We start from the raw sequence: 27,414 nt of genomic DNA, 5'->3' as shown, positions 1-27,414 counted from the left end.
GACGGGGAGGAAGGATGCGCCGCGTGGAGTCTCCGACTCAAAGTGCACGTGGCTGGAGGGCGACGCGGGCGAGAAGGCACCTCGGCAGAGGAAAGCGAGGGCGGAGAAGAAAGAAAGGCTGAGAGAGACTGCGCACTATAGACGGAGAAAACAAAAAAAAGGAATAGTCCAGAGGAGAGAGAGCAGAGAAGCGGTCTCTCTCGAGACACACGAACTGTTCTGCGGCGCCGCGCGCGGTTTCTTGGCGAGCCCACAGCAGAGCGGGTGGTCAAGAAGGACGAGGAAGCGCTGAACGAAGAGGAAGCAGCGAAGAAGTGGAGACACTCTCTGCGATGTCTCCACTTCTTCGTTTATTGGCGAGAGAAGCACGAGGAGAGGGACGACGGCGAGTGCGCGACGCCGGCTGACGCAGTGCCTGTGGCCGTTCAGCGAGAGACAGCCGCGAGAATGCGCGGAGCAGAGACAGCAGGGGAAGGAGAGACTCGTGGCAAGAGAGAGAAGAGAGGATGGGCAGAACCGTAAAGGAGACAGAGAGAAGAGAGACTGTCCGTCGACAACAGGGAGGTTCGATTCAGGATCCCGGAGAGTCGCGGGGAAACGACTCGGCAAAGGACGAATCATGTGGACAGAGTCTGAGATTCGATAGGCTTGGAGAAAGAAATACAACAGCGCTGGATGTTTTTGCCAAAGCGGGGCGCCGAGAAAAAGGACCGAGACCCAGAGACAAGAGCACTTTCCTCGAAGGTGACCACGGCAGCGCCGACCCTTTTTCGGCGACGAGACAGGGAAAATGTGGAAGGCAAAAGAGAATGGAAAGCAAATTGACGGCAGCGTCAAGAAGAGACGAAAGTGTTTTGTTTTCCGCTTACATCGCCGTCTCAAGACAAAAACAGTCGCATCTGTAGAGGGCTGTTTTTTTCCTCGACCTCGCGAAACAGCGGGAAACCTCCCGAGCGTCGGGGGGAAAAGACCCCACGGGAAAAAACAGTGGATTCTGCGAGGATGGCAAAGCAAAACGAAGAAACGCTCTCGGCCTTTTCGCGGTCCGGAAACTTCCGGTTTATAGTGCAGAACCCGCTTGTCGACGGCGCTAGGTCCGCAGTCTTTCTCAGCGCGCCGGCGTGGTCATTTCGAGCGATGCTCCCTGCTGGGTTTCCCAGTTACACCTGGCCCCGTACACTTTCGTCCTTCCTCAGTCTGTGCAAAGAGATACGAACTGGGATTGCGCTCTCGCGACTTTCGTCAGGCAAGGAACGTGGCCTAAGACGCTCTCTGCTTCGACAAAATGTAGAAACTGGGCCGGGAATACCTTTCACATAATGTGTCTTTGCACCTAAATAGTTACAGTTTACTGGCTAGTCCCAAGGGGACCGACCACTGCGCCGATTCTTGGACGGTGAGACAACGCCGAAACTCGAGTTCCGGCACGGCATGCCTGACCCAAGCTGATGAATCCTAGAGAGAAAAGGATCTAGCGAAGAAGCCGCCTCTAAACGGAGGCGCGAAAGGCTTCTCTCTCCTGCGAAAGCCAAGGAGTGACCAGCGTAGGCTTCCAACTGTTCAGAGTGTTCTCGAAGCTAAGCAAATACGACAGAACCTCGATGCGGTAAACCAAGACATTTACGACCTAAACAAGTCCCTCTCTCTATCTCCTCGAAAGCGTCGTCTCTTTCTGGTGTCCCACCTCTACAGTGTCTAAAGTGGGAAGTAAACCTTTAACACACGGAGTTTTTTCCGAGAACGACAACTGCGCCGACCCACCCCTTGGCAGCTGACGCGAGGGACACGCACCGCGTCGCTTTCTTTGCTGCATCCCGCTCTCGAGTGCGTCACAAGAGGAGTGGTAACCCTCGACCGAACACGTGAGGAGCCTCAGCGTGAGCCTTTTCACTTTTCTCTTCTTTCTTTGCCGCCTTCGACATCCCTGGACACGCGCCCTTGAGCTACGTGCTGACAGACGCGACACAGCCTCTGCTTCCACATAGATTTCATGGAAAACCTAAAATTCGCAAATGTCAGATTGACATTTTGCCGCGACGGATCGCTCTCTTCTCTGAATCTCTGGCTTCTCGCAGCGAGACTGCCCGCCGCGCGCTGGTGCCCCATCGATTCACTGCCTCAAACGTTCCACACAGAGACACTCGAATCGCACATACCCCGAACGAACATCCGCGATCGCCAATCGGCGATCAAACGTTCGTCCTCACACCCAACGTGCGCGCGGGAAACAACACAGGCCTGCCAAAGACGAACAGAGAAACCCCGACTCGAAGGAAGTCGACAAGATTCTGCGTTCCCACAACTCGACAAAATCCCTTTTCTTGAAGCGTGCTGACGGAGTCGGACCGTTCTGAGCGCCTTTTTGCGCATTCGCACTTCGCAGGGCGGTTCGTCTCCACTTTTTTTTCTCTTGTCCCTCGAGAAGGGCCGAGAAGCCCCCAGACCAGCTGTCGCCCCCGGCTCTGGCTCAACTCAGGCCGCGCGAGAAAGCACGAAACGCGCCTCAACCTCCCGCGGATTTTCCCTCCTTTCCACTCCCCCAAACCCCTGTCGCGGTCTCTCCGTCTCCGACACTCGGGTCTATAAAGTGGTTTTCGTGACGCTCGGTGATTCGACAGTCTTCAAACCCGGCCGTGCGCCCGAGAGGTTTTCGCCGGACCACGTGTCTCTGCGAACATGGACAGGCAGCGCCCTCCCTGCGGTTCTCGAAGATCATCTCAAAACTGCAGGCGGCCCCGGGGTTTTCTCGGAGGGTTCGCACGGGCACCTGTTTGACGCTTGAACACGCGCGGCGAGTTCGAAGATTGGCAGCTGTGTGGGCTGAGATCGGCCTTTGCCGGGTGCTCGCGGAGCATCGCGCAGGCCAGCTTTCAACTTGGCAGGCCGTGACAGAGAGGCTGCGACCCCGCAGGATCCGCGTTGACCGAGCCTCCGGGACGAAGAAAGGGAAGGTTTCCCTCTCTCAGACTCAGACCTGGCCTCGAGGGCGGATGACCCGACCCCGTTTCAAGGCCCCGGTCACCCTCCGGGTTCCCCCGCGCAGTGCCCGGAGAAGGACGAGACGAAGCAGAACCCGAAGAAGCCGAAGATACGGAACCAGACGGAGACTGAAGAGGCACAGAGGGCTGCGAGGCCGAGACAGAAAACGGCAAGCCAGGCGACGGCTGCGAAGACGAAGAGGAAAACGGGGGGGGCGACGCGTACGCCGAAGCTGCGGCGTGAGAAAAAGGCGAAGGATACGGCGCGGGGTGAGAAGCCGGAATCGAAGAGACGCTCGATGGAGGAGCCTGGAAAGCCGGTGAGCCGTGGGAAGAGACAGGGTGAGAGGTTGGACGGGAAGGAAACGGATACGGACGGGAGGCCGACAGCGACGCCGGAGGCAGAGAAGACGGATCAGACTGGAGAGAGACGCTGGCGTGGGTCACAGCCGTCGAGACACTACGCGGAGCCGCACTCGAAGGCTGCGGCGGAAGAGGAGGGCGAGGCGGAAGAGAAGGGCGAGGCGGAAGAGAAGAGAGGTTCGAAGTTGGATGAGAGCGCGGTCCGGGAGAAGCAAAGCCTTGCTGGGAAGAAGAGTTGACCAGCGAGGGGAACACGAGAGGGCCATTCGCCGGCACAGACGCGCCGCCAGCTGCGGCACCTCCAGAACCCGAAACGTGCCCCGCACCCGCGCGGACGGTCCCCGTCGCGGGCCCTGTCTCCTGACCACCGACGGCAGGCCCCGACGAGCCTTGGCGCTTGAGCGGAGGCAGCGGCGGCGGGCGTGGGTGTGGGGCGGAGTCGGACAAGGCAGCGCCTGGATGCGGCGCATGCACCGCGTGGGCGAGGGCGCCCGTTTTTTTGTCCGGTTTCGACCGGGCGTCGTCTCCCGCGGAGCCGGCTCCAGAGCTCTTCCCCTGGAGAGACGGGGCCTGCGCCTGGCCACAGACAGACGCGAGGCCGACTTCCGCGGGCGTGCCTGGGTTCCCTGCTCCGGGAAGCAAGAGGTGGAGAGTCTGTGCGAACGCGCGTCTGCGTTGCTGGAGCTGAAGCAGTCGCTGCTGGGGCGTGCTGAGAACCTGCGCAATCAAACCGTCAAAGTGTCTTCGGACCGCTGCCTGGAGCAGCTGAGCTTCATTTCCGGCCACACTCGACGGCTTCGGACTCGCCCCCGCCCCAGGCCCCGCTCGATCCGCGGACCCTTTCTCCAAGCTGCGCACGTCCGCGGAGCTGTCCCCATTCCGGCCTCCGGCTTCTCTTCCCTCGGAGCCCGGCCCCTTGGCGTGCGTCTCTGCCTCGCCGCGTCGGTCGCGGTCGTCGCTTTCCGCGGTGTCTCCAGACAGATACCCTTTCGCAGCGGAGACGCCCGCGAAAGCCTCGCCCTTCTCGTCTTCGCGGGCCAGAAAGGCGCGAGGCGACGGCCCGCCCTCGGCGTCGAGCGGCTCGGGCGCCCAAACACTCCGCGCACTCTGCGGCTGCGAGAAGGCGAGCGGACCGAGGCCTTCGGGGGACTGTCCCGCAGCCTCGCCCCGCGCAGAAAGGAGGGGCTGCAAGCGCCGAGCTCCAAAGACTCCCGACGCCGCGCTCGAGAAAGCAGAGAGAGGGAGCGACGCGCCCGCGGCGCAGCTTGCCAGCAGACGAGCGGGCGGCTCGGGTTTCGCATGCAGTTGCGGATTTCGACGATGCAAGTGCTTCTGGACGAGACCCTGCAAGCAGGAGAGGTCGAGCGAACTGGCCTGGGCCTGGGGAGAGGCCTCCGTCGACGAACCTTCCGCGCACTTGGCAGCGCGAGAAGAGGGCGAGACGGGAAGCGACACCAGCGAGGCTGGCGGCTGCACCACGAGAGTCGAGGCAGCCTGAAGATGCCCCTCACCGACTCCGAGCAGGTAGCTATGGTCCACAGACAGCTTCGAGTTATATTCGGGGAAGTCTGCCGTGTCAATTCCTGAGCGGAAAGGGAATCGGCGCAAAACGTGTGGAGGGCGATCGGGGAGCTCGGCAGCCAGTCTGACGGCGGAGAACGAACAGCACACGCCCAACCCAGCGGGGAAGAAGACAGCGAACGCAGGAAACTGGAGAAAAAAAAAACGGAAGCGGAATGGAAGCCAAGACCCACGTTTACAAAAACGGATGCCACAGAGGCGAGAAACGGGGAAAGCGAATGGCGAGAAAGGTGTCTGCAGAGAGCACTCCGAAACCAGGACGAGACAGAGTCGAGGGGATCGGCCTAGAGAGAGAAAACCCGTGTGCCTGAAATCGACGGACACCTCAAATTTTCGCATCTCGGCGCAGGACCACCGCAGAAATCTCCTGGAGAGCAGGACTGCCGAAAACCGGACGGCGACAGCGAGATGTCGACAACCGAAGAGGAGAAGAACCCGTCGCAAGTGGTTTACATGCAAAGGAAGTCTACTGCGTTTAGGTTAAACTTCCACCCCAACGGCCTACCGAAAATGCGCAAATCGTTGAGAGGCGCTCGCAGCGCCTCGTGGTGCGCAAATTTCCGCAGCTCGCGTCCAGTGTCCGGGAAAAACTTCTCCAGGCGAGCGAGCGTCTCTTCTCCCAGGAACGTTTGAATGCTACAAACCACAGACAGAAAGAAGTCAGAGACGTTCTCCGTTTCTGCAAAGACGGGTCTTTCGACGGGTCTCCGAGGAGGGGAGCCGCATCTCCTGGAACCGGTTCGCCTGGGTTTTTGAGAGACAGTCGCGAGAGGGTTCGCCGCTGTCTCAAAACAGACCACGCCCCACACAGTTTCCAATTCACGAACGCCGCTGGACAGGCGATATGCCCCCACCTTTTATGGTAAAGAGGCTGTTGAGCTCTCTGCGAAGACGGCGGGGACGCAGCCGGGCCGTACTCCGCAGGGCCGAGCGTTTGGCTCCAGGCCGGTGTGGAGGGGGCCGGGAGCTCCGGCACGACGAGAGAGGCCCAAAAGAAGGGATCTGAGAGCAGAGACACTCGGAACAACGTGAAGCCTCAGAAGACGAAACGCAAAGAAACACTCAGAGGAGACAGGGAGGCACCTCGTCTATTTACTTCCCTCCAACCCGTCCCTTCCTCTTGTCTGTCTTACACGGGTTTGTCTCTCGCATGCCTTTCCTCACGGCCGTTTCCTCCTTTCTTCTCTTTCCGTCCTCTTTCTCTTCTTGCTTCCCGGCTTGTCGGTCCGTTACCCGCACTCGCCCCCGCTGCCGCACCGTGAAATTTGAAGTTTCTCTCCGCAGTTCTAAAATATAGAGCTGTGAAGTCTTTGTAGCAAAACAGCTGCGGAAAAGGTGTTGACGAAGAAATAACTCCGACACGGGAGTCCGTCACCACACACACTCTTCCACCTGAGCTACAGGTTCATAGATCAAACTGCAGTGTCCGTTGCTTATATTTAAAGGATACAGGGCAGTTAAGTTGGAGGTACAGCATCGGCTTTGCGAGCTTCGTGGAAATGCTCCCCACCTTGACTGATAATGCACTGATGTAAGTACCGTACAAACACTCCAATAGTTACTGATGCAAACCGAAAACCGTAACTTCGTCATCGCAGAGGCCCTCTCCTCGTCCTCCTGCCACAGAGTCTCCCATGTGTTTTCTTCAGCTGCCTGCTCGCCTCGCCCTCTCACCCTTCTTTCTGGCTTCTGGCCCAAACACGGACACACTTCCACCTCTGGAGCTGCCGCTCGCCGTCGCGGTGTCTCTGCTCTCCGCGCCTGCCTTCGCTCCTTTCGGCGTCTCCTTCGCCTTGACCGCCCTGGAAGCTCCAAGGCCCGCTGCGTCTGTGGGGTCCGACGGGGGCGAGGAAGAAAGAGACAGGTGGGACCGCGAGCTGTCCCCAGGCGCTGTCCCGCCGGCCTCCCTGGCGTCTACACACTGGAGCTCCTCGAGCTTCGCTGCCGAGGAAGGATCCGCCGCCATGCGGAGAAGATGAAACAATTCCTCTCCACTTGTCTGTCGCGCTGGACCGAGCCCCGCGGGGTGGGGGTGAGCGCCTGCGGCATCTGCGACACCCAGGAAAAAAAGAGACGACGCCGGAGAGAGGGGGAACTCGGAAGACGAGGCTCCGCAGCGTACACCTAGTGTCTCCTAGGGATTTACATTTGCTTCTGCTTTCCCCGTCTGCGTTTCCCAGAAAAGAACGACGTGACTATGGCAAGAATTGTCCGGCTCCGACCCCGTCGTCGGAATTCACACATCGCGACACAGCCGTTTTCCGCAACGCAAGGAGACGTCAGGGCCTCCTGCGCCTTTGGCCTTCTTGTGTCTTTTGATCCGCCGCACTGGATGAAACGGCACTTTCGTCGTCAATTAGCTTCCGCTAAGTTGTTCCACAGCGGTTATGTTAGAGGCGTGCCGACTGAGTTCCCACAGGCTAGCCAAAGTGTCGCTGTCGCGCTTGAAGGCACACTACAGATCGCTACGAACTCTTTTTTCTGGGGGTGCCGCCCCCGCGTCAGAGATCGCGGATGCGCGGTCTCAGTCTCGCGTCGCCTCCCCGATGTTCAATCTCCCACACTCTACCTCGTCGTGTCGCGCCTGACGCCGCAGTGAAAAGTCTCCGGCCCTTTCCTGCCGAAGCGCCGAACTTGCCAGCTGCGTCGCCGGCGAGAGACTCTCCGCCTGCGGCGACTGGAGCCCCAGGTGTCCCCTCGACCGCGGTCGCAGAGCCCACGTCGCCGGCGATCGCGACTCGCCCGGCGGCGCCCAAGTCCCCGCTGCCGATCCCGGTACCCTGGGTGAGGTGGAAGCCGGCAGAGCGGTCTAGAGAACTCCCCGGCGCTGGAGCCGCCGAAGCTGTGCCTGCTCCGGGTTGCCCCGCATCGGAAGACCGCAGCGCAGCGAGAACAGCCTCGTCCGCTGCATCTGCTGCGGCTGCGTTCGCGAACTTCACTTTCACGCGCTCGCGCAGTTTGTGCCAGCAAACCTCGACGAGGGCGGCGACTCGGCAGTACGGCGTGTCCGGGTGGTTGTACAGGCGACAGTTGCTGATGATGAGCGAGACGTCTGCGTCGAATGCGTCCAGCGCTGCAGAGCCGAGAGCAGAACGCAGAGAGGCGATGGCGCCCGGAGCCAGGCGAAGCAACGGGACTCACACAACAGGCAGGAACCGTCGGGCACACCGTCAGAGAAAAAGAGAATCGAAACGCGTTTGGAAGGAAGTGAACAAACGGCGAAAGACTAGGACGACGAATGACAACGCACAGGGCGAGAGCAGGCTACGACACTTGGCGCGGTTTCTGTACACCCCAGAGACACTGGCCGCAGCGGCGGAACACTCCCAAGCGTTCGCCGCGGAGCGTCTCTGGCCCGAGTGAAAAAGAATTTCCCCCTAAACCTGCATCCCGCCCTCGGCGGGGTAGCCGATGGACTGCCAATCTCTGTTCAAGGACTGGGCGCACCGAGCACAATATTCACTGGCTTTCGAATGTGCTCCGGGGACTGGAAAATCTGGCGCACGTGGAAAGGCATCACGGCAGCGCAGGCGAAGCAGAAGAGTTCACGCAAGACAGGGCGCGTACGTTGAAGGCAAAACCGAGGGAGGTCGACGGACACCTGTCCAAACGCGGGAAGGTGTGGAGGAAGAACGAAACTGTTGCTATACGGAAATCCCAACTTTATCAAAGTCTGAAGAGACTTCCCCAGACCGGCCGTTAGCGCTGCCCCCTCGCTCTTCTCCGCTTACTTTTGTAGACTTTGTCGCGAATCTTTTGCTTCATCTTTTCGAAAAACATCGGCTCCTTGATGACGACGTAGTAGTCCGGAACGAGCGTTTTGTCGACCGCAGCTGCGAAAATCTGTTTCTTGTCTTTCTTTTGAAGGCGGTTCAAGGCATCCGTAAGGACTTGCCCCACCCGGTAGGGTGTCGCTACACCGGAAGCACTGTCCGACTGCGTCGACTGCAGCGCGCCGCTGTGTTGCAAAAAGGCTGCCGCGGCTGCGCGAGTGGATCTCGTGGCCGGAACGCTGCTTTGAACAGCTGACCGGCGACCTGTCGAAGCTCCGAAAACACTCGATTCAGCGCCGCCTCCGCTGGGTCTGGGCCGTTTGCGCGGTCCCAACGTTCCCGTCGAGCGCGCTGCCGCCACTGCGGCTCGGGCTGCGGCCGTTCGATTGCGTGCGAGAGCTGCGGAGTTTGAACGGGAAGTTCCCCCGCGAGGTCGGCCGGGGTAGAGCGGCGCTGGAGAGGAAAAGGTGAAGCCTGCAGTGCTACCCGGAGGGGGGAAGAGGGGAATGCTTGGTGGCGCGCTCATCTTCGTGGACACTCACGAGCGAGCGACGCATTTAGTGGAGGGGACCGAGCGGCGGGTGCGTGCGCGTGGCCACAAAAGACCAGCCCGCAAGTCTCATCGCGCGGATGCTGCCAGACAAAACCCGCAAATCAGCTGGCGTCAACCAGCTGAAAGGTTGGAATATCGCAGACTTTCAGCGACGGGGGCTCGAAAATGGCCTTGTCTTCTCAGAAGAAACTGCATGCGCGCAACCGAGCTTGCGGCTGCTCGGGCAGCCCAGAGGATTGGACGCCTGGCAAAGAACCGTCCCGGTCCAGGTCTACGCCAAAGATGCAGCGGAGACACGTTGCAAGAACGTTGAGGCACGACAAAGAAGCGGAAGTAAAGCGCGCGACTGGCCAATAGAATCTGTCGAGAGAGGCCAGCAAGGACCGAGCTGGCCCGAAACAGCAGTCCGGAAACAGAAAGCCAACGCCGGGGAGGGAAACGCAAAAACCGGACCTGGCAGTTGAAATACATCTCCAGGGGCTAACGAACGGGAAGACGGAAGCTCTCGCCCATTCCTTTGGCACAGAGACGGGGCTCGCTTCCAGCGTAAGCGAAACGAACCAGGTGCGTTGCCTGTGCATGCAGCAACCGGAGCGCTCGAAAAGAGCGCGGGGGTGGCCGCATCGCCTCGGCTTCACTTTTCGTACCGCTAGAGAACAGTTCGGGTTGAGCAAGCTTTCCACGCCAAACTCTAGTTCCACGGAGCTATGGGAGTTTCTGCAGACGGCACGGCGCACGACATTTTTCGTGAATGTCAACCACTGAGGGTCAAAAGTCGCCGGAAAACGGTAGAAAACTCTGGTAGGTACACAAACTTGAACGGTGCGTAATCTGTGCTGCGGTAGCCTCGGCTGCTGTCTACGCAGTGCTCGAGGGAAACTCGACCAGGACGACAGAAAGCCACACAATCTTGCTCGTGCAAATCCTGCCGAAACAAGCGGTTTGACCCGAGCCGCGCTCGCGGGTCTTCCTTGACATTTGCCGCTCGCATGAAAGGTGTTACACATGCCAGCGACAGACGAGTCTCCGTCACGAACCCCGGGTATGCCAGTGTCGGAAACAGATATCTGTGAAGTGCGACGGCAAACGACGGGCACTACGGCATCAAGAACTAGCTCAGAATTGCCAGGCACTCCGTTGCTAAACTGGACCTCTCTACGACTTTTCAGTGTTTCACACTACCTGAAACGTGTAGCCCAGATCCCGAAGGAAGTAACTAGCAATGCGAAATGCATTGTAACGCGAGCAAAGCATCACTGGAAAGTTCGTCCTGAAAACGGTAGGAAGCGTCGAACGGTGTGCAAGTAGGCTGCACTAACGCATGGGATGCCGTTTTGCGAAGAATTTCACAGGAACACAGATGAAGTTTGACGCTGTTCAAAGTATAGAAAAGATCATACTGCCGAAGGCAGAACACATTGTTCGTGTTCCCGTACGGATATTCCCGAAAAGCATCTCGCCTTTTCCAAAACAAAATTGCAAATAGTGACAGATCGTCTGAACGTGGATAGTTGCTCCAAATAAACAAACCCTTTAGGTCCCGAAAATTTTATCAACTTCTGTACCATCATCATCATCGTGTGTACCGGACCGTTTCTTGTTCGTCTTCTGTTTTTTCCCCTTTTTGTCCGAGTCGTCCTTCTCAGAACCTTTCTTGTCCTTTTTCTTTCTACCAAAGATTTTCACGGCTTCAGCCACTTGGACAGCGGGGGCCTCACTGAGGAAACAGGAAAGGACCACCACGCTCAACAAGAGCAACAGCGCCGGAAGTCCGAGTCTCATTGTGACGGGCCTAGAGACTGCGAACAAGCGCAAGCATTCAGACGAGTCTGTTTTAGTGAATGACTTCCGCGACCAAGGATTTATGCACGACATCCGGATTTCTTTTCAAGCGTGGTGGCTCAACGGCAGGACCGGTGCCTGAGCTATTTCACTTCCTGCCTGTCGCGCCAGTGACATCTTGAGGTGTGAATCCTTTTCCTCCCAGAAAAGCGGCAAGACACGAGAAAAGAAAAATAAGTACCAGCTGAGCGTTCTTCTTACCTGCTGCTTTTTACCCGGTGATGCCGCTGGTGCCCGCGACGGCAAAACGTAGGAGTCCCTGGGACTGTGAAGTGTAGAGAGAACTCCTTGCCCTTGTGTTCAGAAAGAACCGACTTATCACGGACACTTGGAAAAGATCCCAGCTCGTCCGAATCTGCGCGAGAGGCCAGGGACTGAAAACGAGTAAGTCTCCACAGAGAACCAGTCACAACGAGGAAAAGTTTGAATCAGTAGACACGAACGCTAACCGTTACAACGTTTTAGCGGAGCGACAGTTTGTGTCCCGGCCACGTAAAAAAACCCAAGCGCTTGAGAAATAATTTGCCAGTTTTTCGGGCTATTCAGCCACGACAGAAAAGGTGCCACTGGTTGTGCGGAAAACAGACACCCTCTTGCCACGGTTGTAGGTGGTGGCATTGTAGGGCCTGTACTGACTTTTTTTGTTCTTTTTAAACTCTCGCGGCTTCCGACTAGGCCTTCCAGCTGCTTCAGGTAGCGGCGCGAGGCTCTTGCACGGACCAGAGAGAAGAAACGCGGATCTCGGGGCCGTCGGGTTTGTCTTGCCGTGTCTGAGCAAATCCGGGCGCGACCGGCAGCTAGCTGTGCTCCGGCTCTCCCCGGCCTGTTCTGCCTCCCTAGTTGACCCCCCCGCATATCTTACCAACGAGCAACCGACACAGCGGCAGGTTGTCCTGAATTCGAGTCTCCCGTTTGCCAGCACGAAGGTCTTGTGTTGCGCTGGAATGGAAGGCGCATCAAAACGTTCACCAAGCAAGCTATGCGCTGTTGAGCCCCACGCGCGCGCCGCGTGCAGTCTAAATCAACTGTGAGGGTGGGGAAAGACACCACGCCGAAAGAGCGACAGGCGCTGTCGATTCACCGAATCAAAGCACTGGCTGCTCCCCAGTTCCGCTTCTTCCCCTTTTGGCACACCTCGTCTCGGCTGCATGTACTTGCAAGTGAGCGCAGTTCCTCGGCTGCTGCAAGATTCCATCCTTCGTCGGTGTCAAACGTTCAACCATCGCAGCGAAGAAAGATCGGAGCTCCCGCCAGAGATTCCCGAACGTGTGCGGACCATGAATTTCGCGGGCCGCCGGTACCTGATCTTTGGCAGCCGCGGAGCCGGGGCTTACCTCGCGCGGCGGCTCGTAGGCAGTGGCGCACAGGTTCAGGTGTGCTCTCGACGCGAGGAATCGCTGACGCATCTCAGAAACTGGCTGAACTCTCCGGCGCTGTCGACATGGGCGTGCGACGTCATGCAGGTACGAAAACGAGAGATGTGTCCGGGCACGTGCCGTTGTGCATCCTCTCTCCGAGCGCCTCCAGCGGCTACGCTGCCTCGCCAGGCGACCAAGACAGTATAAACAGCGAGTGGGTGCAGTCTGGGAGAAGGTCTAGTAAGCAGGAAAGGACGTGGTAGACCCTATTTCTAACACGCTTAGCTGTCTCTTTCGGCAGTCCAGTGAGGCGCTGGTCTACCTTAAGCATAAGGAACTGCGTCGCTCTTTCGCCTATCCCTGTGTTGACAACGCAAATCACAGCCCGGCCAGGTCTTCCAGGCCGTTCACCAAGCAAACGCGAAGCTAGGAGGCCCGCTCAACGGCGTCGTCTATGCAGTTGGCTCTATCCCGCTCAAGGCGTTCGAAAAAGTCACCCGGTACGAGATGACCGACCACTTTACATTGAACGCCGTTGGAGCTTTCGAAGCGGTTCAGGCTGCGTCATCCGAGTAAGCACAGAAGCGTAGACAGCAGTTCCGTGATCGAGCTCCTGCATATCGGAGACTTAGATCTACACGGATCGCTTGATCTCTACCGGCCGGATGGCGTGTGTGTGCGTGGTTTGGGCTTTTTTGGGCTGTCTCTCAAGAACCAGCGGAGTGCTTGTGTACGATAGTTATATCAGTGCATTATCCATTAAGGTGAGTAGCATTTCCTGTGCTCCTTTTAGAGTCAGTTTCCCCTCCATCTCGCTGCTGCTACGGCGACCAACTGAGACTCCAGAAATCCTGTTTCGCGGTCCTTCCTCGGCAGCCGTTTCCGTCCGAGGAGAGAACTGATCCGTTGCGATTCGGGTATCTCGAGCGCACCTCGACAGAACTGTGCTTAACCAGGCCAACCGACAGTGCGTGGCCCACGCGTTTGTTTTCTTGCGATTTTGAATGCCGCAGCTTGCGCCAAACGAACGGCGCCGCCGTCCTGTTTTCCACTTTCGCGACTCGCAGAGGATACACGCACCACGCCATCATAGCGCCCGCGAAAGGTAAGGGAAGTCCAGCCCCCTGACAAGCTGTCAAACGAAAATCTGCTGGTCATCGGCGACCAAACAGAAAATCCCCGAGTCTGCAGTATTAAGGGTGGCCGTAGATTTGTGCGTGTGGATTTCTCTGCCGTCATCCCGTCTCATTCCACTTTCAGCCGCCGTGGAAGCGCTGACGTACGAAATGGCGGCTGAGCTCGCTCCGAAGGTTCGCGTGAACTGCATAGCGCCGAGCCTTGCAAACACGTCTTTGGCCGCAAATTTAATCACGAGGGGCTCACACAAGGTGACTTACGCCAGCAAACACCCTTTGAATCGGTAGGTCCGTTGCGTCCGTTTCGGCAGGCAGCAACGGCAAGGTCAGAGGAAGGCCGCACGGCGGTCCCTTTGATCACGAATTTTCTCAGGTGGGAAGTCACAAAACTAGGGATGGCGCCACCAATGTCTCAAGGCGTCGTGGACCAAGCCACAAGGACACTGGTTTTGCGCGCTCAGATCTCGACAGATATCTTCCGTGTGCACTTTCCTCGTCTGCGAGGCGGGAGGTGTAGAGGCAAGCTAGATACTTTGATGGCAAGCTGTCCCGATTTCTCGATGCAAATTTGCCAAACTGCCGGTGCACCCTCAGTCCTCGAGTTTGTGAGGCGTCGCACACGCCCCCGAGGAGCACTCCAGTCTGCTTGTTTTTCCGACGCTTTCGCCTGTAGGATCGGAGAGCCTGACGACTTGGCCGCAGCGGCGGCTTTTCTCCTGAGTGATGACGCGTCCTGGATCACCGGCCAGGTATACTGGACTGAACGCGGGAGGGCCTTTGCGAAATGACGTTTTCAACTGTGGGTTCTTCTCTGGGCTCGAAGCCACTCAGCGCAGCTTTCGTCTCTGTGCGCGTCCACCACGAGGTAGATTCGCTTTGGTTTTTATCTTTCAAACAGGTCATCAACGTTGATGGGGGCCGCTCCACTGTCAGCTGCCGCGAAGACCGAGACGTCTGAAAGTCGGGTGGGCTTCACTAAGAGCAAGGCTCCAAAGTTTTTCTCTCCAGGAAAAAGCGAGGCGCAAATCGAGACGCTGCAGCGAAAAAGGCTCTGACCCGTTACTGCAGCCGAACGAAGAACGCTCCCGGCGTCACCAAACTGTGCAAGGTTTTTTACTGTGCTGACTGGCTACCAGCGGAAAAAAGAAGGAGTTGAAGCTGGGGTATTTCTGTCTGTGTTTGTGTGTGTGTGTGTGTCCTAGGTAACGTAGTGAGTGTTGCTCTCATCACAGTCACTCCATAATGCTTTCCGTTTTGCCTCATTTGGCGTCGGTAAAACCCGGCGCAGGCACTCGGCTTGTCTAGCTCCATTCGTTGTGCACCCGTGTAGAGCTGGCGATTTGTTTTTTTGTTGTGCTTGTCCTCGACACTCACTTCCCCACATAGCACCGAGACGCAGCCTCCGACACGCATGCAGACGAACAGAACGCGGCCAGTTCGTAGCCCGCTCTGCCGATTTGCCCCGTGTTTCTGTTCAAGTGGCCTCTTTTTGTAGCGCTCGCGGAATCGCAAAAGTCAAAGGGCCACGCACACGCTTCCGCAGTCCTGTACGAAAAATCCCTTCGCTCACCGAGGTCCCGTTGTCCACGGGAAGCCTGGGCGGAACGAAACCTTGTAGTTGTTCAGGACGCGAGTCAGTAGGTTCGACAACGATGCAGTTCTCTGCAGACCCGCCAGAGCAGCACAGCAGTCGGACACCACAGAACTGTGCACGCTGCATCGCGCGGAGGAGAGTCTCCGAGAGTCTTGCTGCGAGACGCGACCAGCTCAGCCGCGGGGATTTTGGGAACCTGAAGATCTTGCAGGGAGTCGGCACACTCTTGTTCCTTCCGAAACGAGAACTTTTCCTTGCCCCGAGGGGCCACGGAAGTGCCAAGAGTCGGAGACGGCTCTTCCGTTTTTCCAGCACAGTGCACCAACCACGCGTCTTCACACGCCTCGGGAGTTCTAAGCCGTTGCCAGCTGGAGGTCTGCCGCGAGCGGTTCGCCTCGAAACGCTTTCTGTAGACTTCCAAGGCCGTTTTGGACTGGAAGAAGCTGCGCTCCCTCGTCCCGTTTTGGGCTCTCCCAAAACTTCACCTTGACCTACACGGGAAGGCACGCCTTCGCCACCAAACCGTCAGATCATGCCTCGTCGCATTTTGGCGAGGTGTCTGTACACACCACAACAGAGGCGGAAAGCGCCGTGTCACCACACGAGCCGACCAGAGGCTTGTCGGGCGCCATCCACAAACTAAAAACACACCTGTCTTCCGACACACTCGCACACGACACTCCATTGCACTTTCGGCGTCTTTCTGTTGTGTTCCGGCCCTTGAAAGCACGCCAGAAATCCAAATTAGCAGACAGCGTCGCGGCTCCTGTGTGACCCGAAAAATTCACATAGTCGAGACAGAGGGGGCATCAGCACGGCCGGGAAAATCTCGAAGGACGAACACTGCAAGCGAACCCGTTTTCCACGTTCCTTTTCGAGGATTCTCGCTCGAAAGGGCGGATCTGTCTGAAACACTTCCGTGACGCTTTGTCAGTGCAGAGTGCTGGGTCTCCTTCCCTCGTGGTGTCTGAGCTACAGTCCTCGCAGCGCCATCTTTTTTCGGGTTCTCGAGTCGCGGCAAAGGCTTCAGACCTCGCGGCGGCTCTTCCTAGCTGTGGGTATACGGACTTCACACGCACGCCGCGGCCGCCGACACAGGACACACACCGATCACTCCGACAGATACTCCTTCCGAGTTGAGGCGGCGTCGCAAGCCCCTCGACGTACCCGCGTTTTCTGGAGTGGTTGCCGTACCGCGCTTTGTTCTCCTCTTTCCTCCTTGCCTGAAGCGTCTGACCCGCCACTGGCGCGCCCCGTCGGGCGCCTCTCCCGCGGCTCGGGCCTCCCGCTGCCGGCCCCAGACCACACACCACCGAAGGGACACGAACCAGCGGGTGAGGGAACGCAGTCGCAGGCGGGAAGAGGACCGGCATAGAGAATAAACGGACGGCATGCGAAAGGAAAACCGCACCGACTTGCGCAGAGGAGACAGAATCGCTAAGACGCGAAAGGTGGTAGTAAATACACAAGAGCTGTGGAGAAAAAAGGGCGAAGAAACAGGGGGGAGACTCCTGACCGCACAGGACAGGACGGAAGCACATGCCAGCGTTGTTCGTCTCCGTGGTGTAGGTACACGGGAAGAGGCCGAGACAAAAGCACGTTGCTCGCTATCCTAAAAGCAGCCCTATTTCCATCTCTCTCGATTTGCCTCCCTTTTACAAGCCTGCGCCGAGGCTGTGCCTGGCAGAACGGTGTGCGGGGCCGACTCCCTGGATGCACAGCACCGTTGACACAGACCCGCCGCCCTCTTCAAAGCGCCATGCGACTTGTTCGCACACGTCTTTTGTCCTGAAAAACACGCGCTTTAGTCCACTCACCTGGGATGCCTTCGGACTGCTCGTCGCCGCCCCGCGCGCCCCGTCCGCCTGTGTCTCCGGTGGCAACGCCTGTCTGATCTGTTTCAGCGTCGTCACCGTCTTCCTCTTCAGCTGTAGGCACACGGGGACACGAGAAGCGATCTCTACAAAACACGGCTCGCTGTGCGCCACGAAGACGGACTTGCCCCATCTTCTTCGTAAAACCCTCTCCCCCGGCTGTTATCTTGGGCGCTTCGTCTCGACAACAGCGGGAGCGAGAAACGGCGCAGCAGGTGCGCGCCTAAAGCCTCAGGAAACAGAGCCCCGACCACAACAGGCCTTGTCTGTCTTCTAGGCCTTTCTCCGCTTCTCTCCCGCGTCTCGACGCGCGTGTCTTTCTTCCTCTTCCTGCACACTCTGCTCTCTCCATCTCTCCATCAAGCGCTGCATTCGCTCTCGGCCTGTTCTTCGCTCGTGCCTGCCACCCTTTCTGTGGCCCCACTTGCGCTTTCTTCTGTGGGCATGTCCCCACTGGCTCATTTCTTCCCTCCCCCTCCGTCCACATGCACTCATGCACCCCCGCGACAATCTCCTGTATCTTCCGCGAGGCCCAGCCAAGTTCGACAGCGGCTGCACTCCTGGCCTCGGACTGGCTGTATTCCTTTGATACGTAGCTGTGCGTCTCCCGATCTGAAACTGGAGAACTTGGGAGCACTGCTAAAAACCCGAAAAGCTCGACTTCGTGGAAGCCGGGCGCGTCTTCACGCCCAACGTCTCCTTTGCTCTCCCCGTGGCTTTCTTCTCTCTGGCTCAGCTCGACACACGCGTCTCCCTCCAACCGCTTTCGCCTCCACTCTACTCGCTGCTGCGTGGACACCTTACAAGAGTCTGACGAGTCGGGAAACTCTTGGAGGTCCGAGAACTCGCTATCCGATTCGTCTGAGTTGCCGAGAACGCCTTCTTCAGCGAGGCGTTTGTACTTCTCAATGAGGGCGGCTTGAGTCCGGTCTTGTTTCGCTCTCTCCCGTTCATCCCTGCGATGCACAGACACCCGAGCGCACACTCCACCTCGTTTCCCGCTCTCTCCACAGCGTCTCGACTCCCCAACAGAACGCGCACACTGCCCAATGAGGTTCAGCCCTTTTCGGCCCCAAGACGCATGCATTGAATGCTCCTCGGCTCTCTCTCTTCAGTCGATGGGGTTGTGTAGCAAAAGCTTCTCCTTCCCAGGCTCACCACGCACGCGGTTCGCGCGTGTTTCCTGGCGGCTCGGGGGTCGAACGCGCCTCGAGAGACATGCGAGAGAGCGGGACACACTCACACATTGTATCCAAGTCAGAAAGCATGCGTCGCTCAAAGACTTACACGATTGCCAGGACGCGCGCATTCACCTCCTCATCCCGGCACAACATCTCCGTCGCCCCCTCGGCTCCGCGGTCCCCTTCGTTCTGCTTCGCACCTTCTCTCTCAGCGAGGAAGAGAGCGGCTGCGGAAAGAGAAGAGGAAAAGAAAAACGACGAGGGAGAAACGCAGATAGTGAAACGGAGGACGCGAAGAGAGAGAGCATGTGGAAGCGATGGCTCTGGGGGCCAGAAGGAAACGTCGAATACGAAGGAAGACAGCGGAGCCGAGAAGGAACGAGACACAGCAAAGAGCAGAAACGCGTTGGCCATCTGTGAAAGAACGCGGGGAAACTGGAGCCCGACAGGCAGACGAAATTATGCACACAAAATGATGCAAAACCTACGCATACGGCCAAGCAGGGCCTTCACAATATATATATATATATATGCATGTATACAAATATGTATACGAATATGTATACAAATATGTATATAAGGGTGCAGCGACCTCAACTACGCAGACATTTCTCTTTTTTCGTGGAAACACAGAACCGAAAATGTACGCAGAGAGAGACGCAAAAATGAAACGCAGAGAGAGACGCAAAAATGAAACGCAGAGAGAGACGCAAAAATGAAACGCAGAGAGAGACGCAAAGGTGAAACGCAGAGAGAGTGTGTGGAGTTCGGTGCATGCGCAGGTGCCAAGCGTTCCGGTCGGGGGTGGGCAGCCAGGCGAAATGATGAGATGCAGCGATCGACCTTGCATACACGCTTGCATGCACGCATACTTCTACGGCTAGCCGGCATCCGTTTCGAAGAGGCAGGCCTGCCTTCAGCCTCCCGCGGTTTGCCGCATGTAGAGAGGACAGAGAAGGCGAGCGCATACAGCGCGAGGCACACATCCCCAACCGACCTCCTTGTAAGTCGAGCGTGGGATCCACATGCTGGAGAAGAGGCGGCAGCGAGCGGCTGAGGAGAAGATGCAGAGCCTCGTCTGCGTTGCCTCGACAAAACAGGAGCGCGAGGTAAACGAAGCCTGGGCCGAAGTTCTCTGCGAGAACCGCACGAATCACTCTGAAGCAAAACGCCAGACTCGCACGCAGAAAACAAATCCAGAAAAACAGACACTCTCCCTTTTGCTGCTTCAAAAAAGAAAATGGCGACACCCGACACTGCGTCCACTCTCTCGCAGGTCCCAGACAATCCGTCTCTCACCCGTCTATGCATCTACACAGATTGCATCGATCTACATCTACGTAGACTCAGATGTATAGAGACACACATATACATACATATATATATATATATATATATATATACATATATATGCATGCGTGTACATATACTGTATATATATATATATATATATGTGTATAAATCTGTGTACATCTGCGGGTTTTGCGATTCCACCACGAAGTGGCGCGAATCGTCGGCGATGCGTACGAGGCAATTTCGGCCTTTACCCTCGGACACTCTCTCCAGGTGCTTCGCCATGGAATTCACGGAGAACTAACTGTGTGCATGCAGCCAGCGGGCATCGCCGCCAGGATTCACAGAGAGCCTCCGGCGCGTCTCCCTTCGGTTTGTCGCGTCGGTGTTCGTCTCTGACCTGGGTACGCCGCCCGCAACTCGCGCACACATCCCTTCCCTCCGGTAAATTCCCCACACCCGCCACGCTGTCTCCACCACAAAACACTGTCTCAGAAGGCCCCGACCTCTTCAGAGCCCTGACGGGGCGCCATCAGGCGAGGCACAAATCACCCTTTACGACGAAGCCTGGCAAACGCTCCGTGAAATCAAAAGCCCGCGATGTGTCTCCTTACTCGACTTTCTCTGCGTCCTCGTCGTGGAGCCTGGGCTCCGCTCTCGTATCGCTCGCCCTCTTCTCGGGCTCCCGTCCCTTTTCTGCAACTCCTGGGAGAGACGCAAGGGAACAAGGAGGAGGCTGCGAAAGCACGAAAAGCGAAGGAAAGACACCGCACACACGGGGTAGGCCACTCTCGTGTGTCAAGGTCATAATTGCTAAACCCTAACCCCTCTAGGCGGCAAAGTGAAGACACAAGTTCTGCTGGCTCCAGCACGCCTGTGGGGCGGCCCGCAGAGAAGCTGCGCACTCGCTTGGCGACCGCTTTCCCGCTGGATGGCGCGCCCTGAATCGGGAAAAAAGCGTCGGTGTACGCACAGGTGTCTCTCCATTCGAGTGCGTTGCATCCTACAGCCCCACAAAAACGGATGTTTAGAGTGGAAAAAAGAGGCGAATGTGCGCGGGGCGACGTGTGCATCGAACGTGCCAGAAAGAGACCAATTCCCAGCCACGAGAAGACGTCCTAGGTGCGGCTCAAGAAAGACACAAGACTGGAGCATTCGCAGTGCGCCGGCACGGACCACAGGAGCGATTGAAAACCGCTGAGATGACCACGTTACGCGTTTACGCTTGCTTCTCTCTCAGTAGCTGAGTACTCGCACACTACATATAGATATGATGCAGATTTCAATAGACCTTTGCGTTGCGCTCGTGCAACTTTCTGCTGCCTGGAGCCCCGTGTACACGAGGCGGGGAGGCTGACCTCTTGCGCGAGATGGCCCGGGCACAGCGCCGCCTCCACGTGCTGTACGCGCTCTTCGCCGCTGCGAAACAGTCCGAGGCAGAGACCAGACATGGAGACCCCACACACACACACACACACACACACACACAGCGAAGGAAATGCGGGAGGCTCAGTCGCTGCGACCTTCGCTTGACGCGAGAGACGCCGAAGTTCGCAGCATTTCCCGCACTTTTCCTGGGTACGTGCACGCGTCTCGAGGAGGGCGAGGCAGTTGCGAAGCGACCCCAAAAGCAGGAGCGAACCTGCGAGACACCAAACGCTTCCGCGAGTCTCCAACGTGAAGCGCGTCAAGAGCCTCGCAGTCGCGGGCGCGAGTAAGCCGCACACACACCCGATCTGGAAAGACGCGCGTCTAGCACGAAACACGTGTCCCTCTGTCTCTCTTATCGTCTTCTTTCTCGTTCTCTCTGGCTTCTTTGTTTCCCCCTCTTTCTTCCCTTCTCTCGCTTTCTTGATATCTCTGTTTCTGCTCTCCCTGTTTTCTGGTCTCTGTTTCTTTCTCTCTCTTCCCCTCTCTGTTTATTTCTCTCTCTTCCCTTCTCGGTCTATGTTTTGGACTCACAGCGTCGGGATCGCCCGCCGCCAGGCGGCGAGGAGGCGCCGGAGCCCGGCGCGCCGCATGTCCCTCGCTGGGCCGGAAAGAGTCTCGCTGGCCGCCTGACAAACCTAATGCGGCAGCAGAAAACGGAGAAAACCGCGCAAATTTCGCTCCTCGTCCCTCACGTTTTAGATAAACGACACGTGAAGAGTCGGACCAACTTTTTCACGCACGACGATAATTACCCGACAAGGATTTTCCTACCTCTGGACCCTCCTCTGTCTCCTTGCAGTCGCGCGCATCTGCGGCTCTGTGGCCTTTCCAGTCGTCAAGACGAGCCTGTCTTCTGATGTTCCAAGTTTACGACGCACCCTTGAGTACCGTTAAGAGGTCTAGCTGCGTCAGCGACACAAGTGTCTATGCATCCGCTTTCTTCCTCCTTTCCTCTTCTCTATTCGTTTTTATCTGCCCTCTTTTTTGTCCTCTCTCCTTTGTCCGCTCTTCTTTGCTTGTCCTCTCTCTCTTTTGCCTGGACGGCCTCTTCGTTTTCCGTTGATGTTTGCCGCTCTCTCCACTCTCCGCCGTGTTCCTGTAGATTCGTCTGTTCTTTCGCTTGTGTAGGTTTCTCTTTTCCCCTCTGCGCGCCCCGAATCTGAACCAGGCGGCGGGCAGACGGCGCCGTCTCCCCTGGTCCCGGCGAGGCGCACTTTCTTGCCTTGTTTTCTTTAACGCTTTGAGTCTCTTTCCCGCTTTCTTTCACTCTTCGCTGATCTTTTTGAGCGCTCTTGCCCACCTCGTGGAAGGAGAGAGCCCAGCAGGTGAAGCTCTCGAAGGCCTCCAAGAGAGACGCCTGCGACCGATTCGTCTGTCCCAACCGCGAAGGGTGAGTCCCACCGCCGCGCTTGCCGTGCTCCTCTTCCACATCCCCCCGCAATCGCCTAGTTCTTCGCCGCCCCTCCTCTTCTTCGTCCTCTTCCTCTTCTTCTTCCTCTTCTTCCTCTTCTCGTTCTTCGCCTTCGAGGCTTTCGCGCAGAAGAGGGAGAAAACCCCAGACCGCCGCTGCCCCAGACAGGAGACAGGCGCAGAACAGCTGGCGGGCGCGGCCGAGGGCGAGGCGGAGGAACGGAGACGACGCGGGCGAGTTCCACACGTTGAACCACGGCGCTGAAATCTGCAGGTTTTCCACGTGAAAAACAGACCAGATGGGGGAGACGCAGAGGAAACCAACTCAGAGAGAGACAAACAGGAAGAAATGCATTTTTCAGGATACGCCACGCGCTCTAAATCACCTCTCCTTCCTCTCTTTCTACTCTCATCGCTACCGCCTTCCTTTCTTCTCGGCCGCTTGTGTTCTTCCTGTTCTTGGATTTCCAGTCTTTCTTGTCTTCTCTCTGTCGAGAGCGCGTCCGGTGTCTCTTGACCGTTCTCCCTCTACTCAGCTATGAGTTCCGCTTGTTCTCGCGTTCTTCTTTCCCGCGGCCTGGAACCTCATTTCCCTGCCTGCGCGTCTCTCTCGCCTCGCGGTCTTTCGAGCTTTGTTTCAGTGTCGTTCCTGTTTCCCGCTTCTCTCCAGCGGCCTACCAAGAGCGCGTAGGTGCTTGCCAAAACCTCCAACAAGTCGCTCGACGCACTGGCGTCTTCCTCCCCTCTCATTGCTCTCCAGACGCGGTTGCGTGAGTCTCCGTTCTGCCACTCGCCGCCGCTCGAGGGAAATCGCTGGGGGAAGAGGGGGGAAACAAAAAGCAGGTTCCAAGTTGCGAAAAACCCACAACAGAAAAGAGGCCAGTGGACAGCGAGGGAGTCCGCAAACAGGACGTGCATGCATAGGAATGTGCAAGCATCCAGTGGGAGCGCGTGCATGATCTACGTTCACAAAGATACAGACACAAAGATACAGACACACGATTAGGTCCGTGCGGCGGGTGTACAGACAGTGGAACGCTCAGCAGACACCCTGGGCGCTTCGCTTCGCCGCCCAGCACTGAAACAGTTCTTATCCTTTCTCTCTTTTCTCGTTGAGCGGGGGAAAGAGGCGACTGAGAGAGCTGCAGGCAGCAGAGAGGAAACCCCCAGCGAGCGGGGCTTGGAGGTGGACAGACACCTCAGACTGTTTCCTGAGGCAAGAGACGTACGGCGGCGGGGGGATTTCGCCAGAAAGCCGAGACAGCAGAGTGCGGGAAGAAGAGCGAAAAGACGCGCAAGGAAGCGAGCAAATCAACCAGTTCACTCAACACCTCCCAGACCTTTCTTTCCCATTGACAAGAAGAGGAAGCAGATGAAGAAGAGGAAGATGAAGAGGAAGATGAAGAGGAAGATGCTGATGAAGAAGAGGAAGAGGAAGACGAGGAAGTGGGCCGTGAGTTGCAGATGTTGGCTCTAAGGTTTACTTGGAGGAGGACTGGACAGTCTTCTGAGGCTAGCGCGTTGAGTGTTTCTCTCTTTTCGTTGATTCCTTCGAGAGCTTTGTTTCGCAGGCTTGCGAGGTCAGCTTTCTCCCATCGGTCGCCGAAGTTCCCCCAGAAACTCTGCACTGTTTCACGCACCAGCTTGCGGTCTGTGGCCTCGCACACCGCAGCAAGGTCGATGAGCCGCTGTACAGACACCAGAGGCCGGTGCTCGTCCTCGAATCGGCGGCTGCCTGTCTCTTTGGGGCTTTCTGGCGACGGGGCGAGAAGAAGCTCTGCAAAAAGGGCGGGAGAGAGGCACGCGCCCGTGCGGCTGCAAGATCGCTGAGCGAGACGATGCCACACCAGGAGGGTCAGGCTGAAGAGAAAGGAGAGTCGACATGACGAGCAAAGGAGACCGGTTACGTCGAGGGAAGGACGGGTGAAACAGGCAGGAGAGACCGCCAAACGGGGAAGTGTCAGGGGCGAAAGGAACCGAATTTCAGAAGAAAAGTTGCTCGTGCCGACAGAGACAGAGAAAGCGAAAGAGACAGCGCGACAGACAGATGGCGAAGGGAGAGAGGAGGCCAAGATGAGATCCAAAGAAGAGAGAGAAAACATCGGAGGAATGAAAGAGAGGGTCGACGAGCGACTTGTGTCCAGCAGCACGAGAAGAAAGGAGACAAGAGAAGAAAACGCAAAGAAGAAAGTCGGTAGGCGTTGGGAAGCTAGAGCGACAGTGGAAGACGCACAGAAAGAAGAATGAGAAGAGAAAATGGAGAAAACGGAGCGAGTCCGCAGAAAGGGACAGAACGCACGCGGAGAGGAGACAGTGTGTGTGGTCACAAGCCCTCGAGACGAAATGGGGAAAATGGGAACGGCACAAAACTGGCAGGAGGTGACAAGGAGGTGAGAACAGAGGGAGGAAGCGCAATGCAAGGCGTTCTTGCTTTCCAGCTCCTCTGTTCATCCCGAAATACACCCCGGTCCTGTCTTACTGGCGCAGCGCGTCGACTTTCTCCTCTTTTCTCGACTGTTCTTCCCCTGCCTCGTCGGGGAGACCGGAAACACTTCGGGGGAGCGAAGTTGGCAGATCGTGAGGTCTCGCCGCATTGGACAGGAAGGAGTGTATGTACACCCGGAGAGGGGCAAAGTGACGAACGTAGCTCCAGAAAACCGAGAAGCGGAAGTTGAGTAGGGCGCACAAGGACGCGATCGATGCATCTGCAGACGGCAGGGGAGACAACGCAGAGCTGGTCACAGGCGATTTGCCCCACAAAAGAGTGGCCTTTGCTCAAGCGCAGAGAAAAAAGGAAGGCAAGACGCAGAAGAAAATGGGAGAGAGAGGGCGAGCACGGGAAACAAAAAGAAGTAGAGGGAGTCCGATGGACTGAGAGAACGAGAAGAGAAAGAGATGCCTCGCAGACAGTCAGAAACCTGGACAGGAAAAATTCTGTTTCTTGGGTGAGAGAGACTTCGTCTGAGAGGGAGGGATGACAGAAAGAAGTGGACAGCCTCAAACGGGAGGTAGAGGAAGCAAAGAGAAAAGTGAGGCTGCATTTGTGTCTCTTGCACCAGGTGCACAACTGTCCTTCCTTCTTGGAGAAAAGCGAGAAGAGACGGATGTCTCTCTCTGGTTCGTCCATGTGTTCTCACCAAGGAAGTGGAGCGTTTGCTGTTTCCTTTCTTCTCGGTCGCCGTCGCCCCGTTCATCCTGTCTCTTGTCGCCACTCGCGTCTTCGCCTCTCCAGGAAGAGGGCGTCTGAGGAGACAGCCGACTGGAAGAAAGGAAGGAAAAAGAAGAAAGTGGAGACTGCGAAGGCAGGTCGTCGCCTGGGAGGAAGACGGCGAGAGGAAGGGTCCGCACAGGAGACAGATCAGAAGCAGAGAGACACGAAGAGGAAAGAAAGGAAGTCTTTGGCGAGTGGTGGTACACTGCTGTATCGACGGAGGGGGGACACTGTCTCTCCCTCATTTTGCCTCGACACGTCCACCGAGTTGCAAGTTGCAAGCCGAAAAAGACGACGCCCGCAGCGTCATTGGAGGGTTGCGCGTTCGCACGGTAAAGTAGCAGGTGCGCAGCCGTATGGGCCGGAGGCAGTTTGACGGAGACACATTGAAAAAAAAGAAGGAGCGAAGGGGAAAGCGGGCGGGAAAGAGAGGGAAGAAGAGGGAAGAGGGACGAGAGAAGAGAGGGAGGAGAGAAAAGAGGAGAGAAAAGGAGACGGAATCCGGGGAAAGGTGCCCCGCAAAGAAGCGCGAACGCGCGCTGGCGGAAAACCAGAAGGAAGGAGAGGGGGGAAAGGATCGGCCGGATCGAGACGAGAGACGGAAAGCCAGGAGACAAAAGAGAGGAACATGCCTAGCAAAGGTGAAGACGAAGAGATGTGTGCCGCAGAGCACACTCTGTGTAGCGGCTTGGCGAAACAACGCTTTAGGCGGGAGAAAACTGGAGACAGCCGCGGAAAACGGACAGGGAAGAGACGGCGAATGTCGAAGACAGCGCCGCGCATCGAGAGAGTCGTCCCAACAAAGACAGAAGAACGCGGTCTTGGAGAAGAATCTCGGGAAGGAACTGCGTTGTGGACCGAGTTTCACAGGACAGAGAGCCGCCAGAGAACGCACAAGACAAACTCGCAGCTCGTGCACATCGCTCCAGGGAGCAACTTTACGAAAGATCTCTGATGCCGCGAGACGCTTGTTTTTCGTCCTGGTTCAGAGTTTCTGTGCACATATTTTGCGTGTGTCTCCGCCCAGTAGAAGTCAGTCTCTGCACTCGCTTCCACGCCATAGACAGGAAGTGAAGCGCGTTTCTCTTCTGCTTGGAACCCGCACATTGACGCATCGCCATCTAGTTTCGAGGAACTGGAAATTCCGCGACAGAAACACCGGTCAGTACGGCGCTCTCAACAGGCGAGACGAGCCAGTCGTCGCTGGAAATGTACCGAACGGCGTGTGTCTCATTCCGCGCCGCAGAAAGCCTGACGGGTTCCCATCTCAAGAGTGCCGGAGAGAAGGGAAACCCAAACAGACGCCAGATTTACGTCACAGACACTGGATCTTTCGTGGGGGGAGGCGAACAACACTTCTGTAGCGTTCGTCTCATCGGCCTCGCCAGGTGTATTTCAACTTTGCCGTTCTCGTGACAAATTTACTCTAGCCAGTCAAGGCGAGCTGGGTTCCTCTTCATTCTTCGCTTTCAGTGGAGGGTTTTTTTGAGAGCGCCGTTCGCCGGGTATCCAACCCAGTGCTCTGCCTTTTTGGGCACTGAAACAAACCCACCGTTCAGCCCTGTATTACTTAACTCAGTTGTGTTGGGCTTGATATGTTCTACCACATCCTAAACACAACTGTCCGTTTTGCAGGTGACGGTGCACTCCGCGGCTGAAGGTTCGCCGTCGTTCCACCTCACGCGTGTAACCGTGTAACAACGCCGAGAACTGTGCTTGTAACGCAACATGCAGAAGCAACCGACTGAGCCTTGACGCCACGGGAGAACTGCGTTAAACTGGTCAGACGGCGACGTGGAGAGGTTTGGTGGTGAAAGATGCTTCATCTGACAACTG

General features: G+C 57.1%; 3 protein-coding genes across 3 annotated transcripts; 1 reads left to right on the top strand and 2 right to left on the bottom strand.

Annotated features, from left to right (window-relative positions):
* Window positions 1-2,870: 2,870 nt before the first annotated feature.
* Window positions 2,871-9,221, bottom strand: NCLIV_044660 (zgc:158610 protein, related; the record flags this gene model as incomplete). The annotated part of the gene is made up of 6 exons (XM_003881388.1): window positions 2,871-4,924; window positions 5,428-5,558; window positions 5,777-5,924; window positions 6,597-6,971; window positions 7,492-7,995; window positions 8,654-9,221. The coding sequence occupies 6 exons, from the start codon at window positions 9,219-9,221 to the stop codon at window positions 2,871-2,873; spliced, it is 3,780 nt and encodes a 1,259-aa protein (XP_003881437.1).
* A 3,146-nt stretch (window positions 9,222-12,367) lies between these two features.
* Window positions 12,368-14,795, top strand: NCLIV_044650 (putative short chain dehydrogenase family protein; the record flags this gene model as incomplete). The annotated part of the gene is made up of 6 exons (XM_003881387.1): window positions 12,368-12,553; window positions 12,833-13,020; window positions 13,462-13,553; window positions 13,709-13,868; window positions 14,258-14,333; window positions 14,787-14,795. 6 exons carry the CDS (start codon window positions 12,368-12,370, stop codon window positions 14,793-14,795), a joined length of 711 nt encoding a protein of 236 aa, XP_003881436.1.
* A 908-nt stretch (window positions 14,796-15,703) lies between these two features.
* On the bottom strand, window positions 15,704-27,187 carry NCLIV_044640 (conserved hypothetical protein; the record flags this gene model as incomplete). The annotated part of the gene is made up of 15 exons (XM_003881386.1): window positions 15,704-15,737; window positions 16,346-16,466; window positions 16,996-17,106; window positions 17,857-18,008; window positions 18,340-18,460; window positions 19,231-19,391; window positions 20,141-20,262; window positions 20,885-20,945; window positions 21,489-21,592; window positions 22,258-22,635; window positions 23,046-23,180; window positions 23,852-24,227; window positions 24,847-25,072; window positions 25,505-25,626; window positions 27,183-27,187. 15 exons carry the CDS (start codon window positions 27,185-27,187, stop codon window positions 15,704-15,706), a joined length of 2,229 nt encoding a protein of 742 aa, XP_003881435.1.
* Between the last annotated feature and the right edge of the window lie 227 nt (window positions 27,188-27,414).

The sequence above is a fragment of the Neospora caninum genome, chromosome IX (assembly GCF_000208865.1).
Source record: "Neospora caninum Liverpool complete genome, chromosome IX".
NCBI lineage: Eukaryota > Apicomplexa > Conoidasida > Eucoccidiorida > Sarcocystidae > Neospora > Neospora caninum.
Note: the sequence above shows the minus strand (reverse complement) of the source record. Positions and strands in the feature narration are given on the sequence as shown.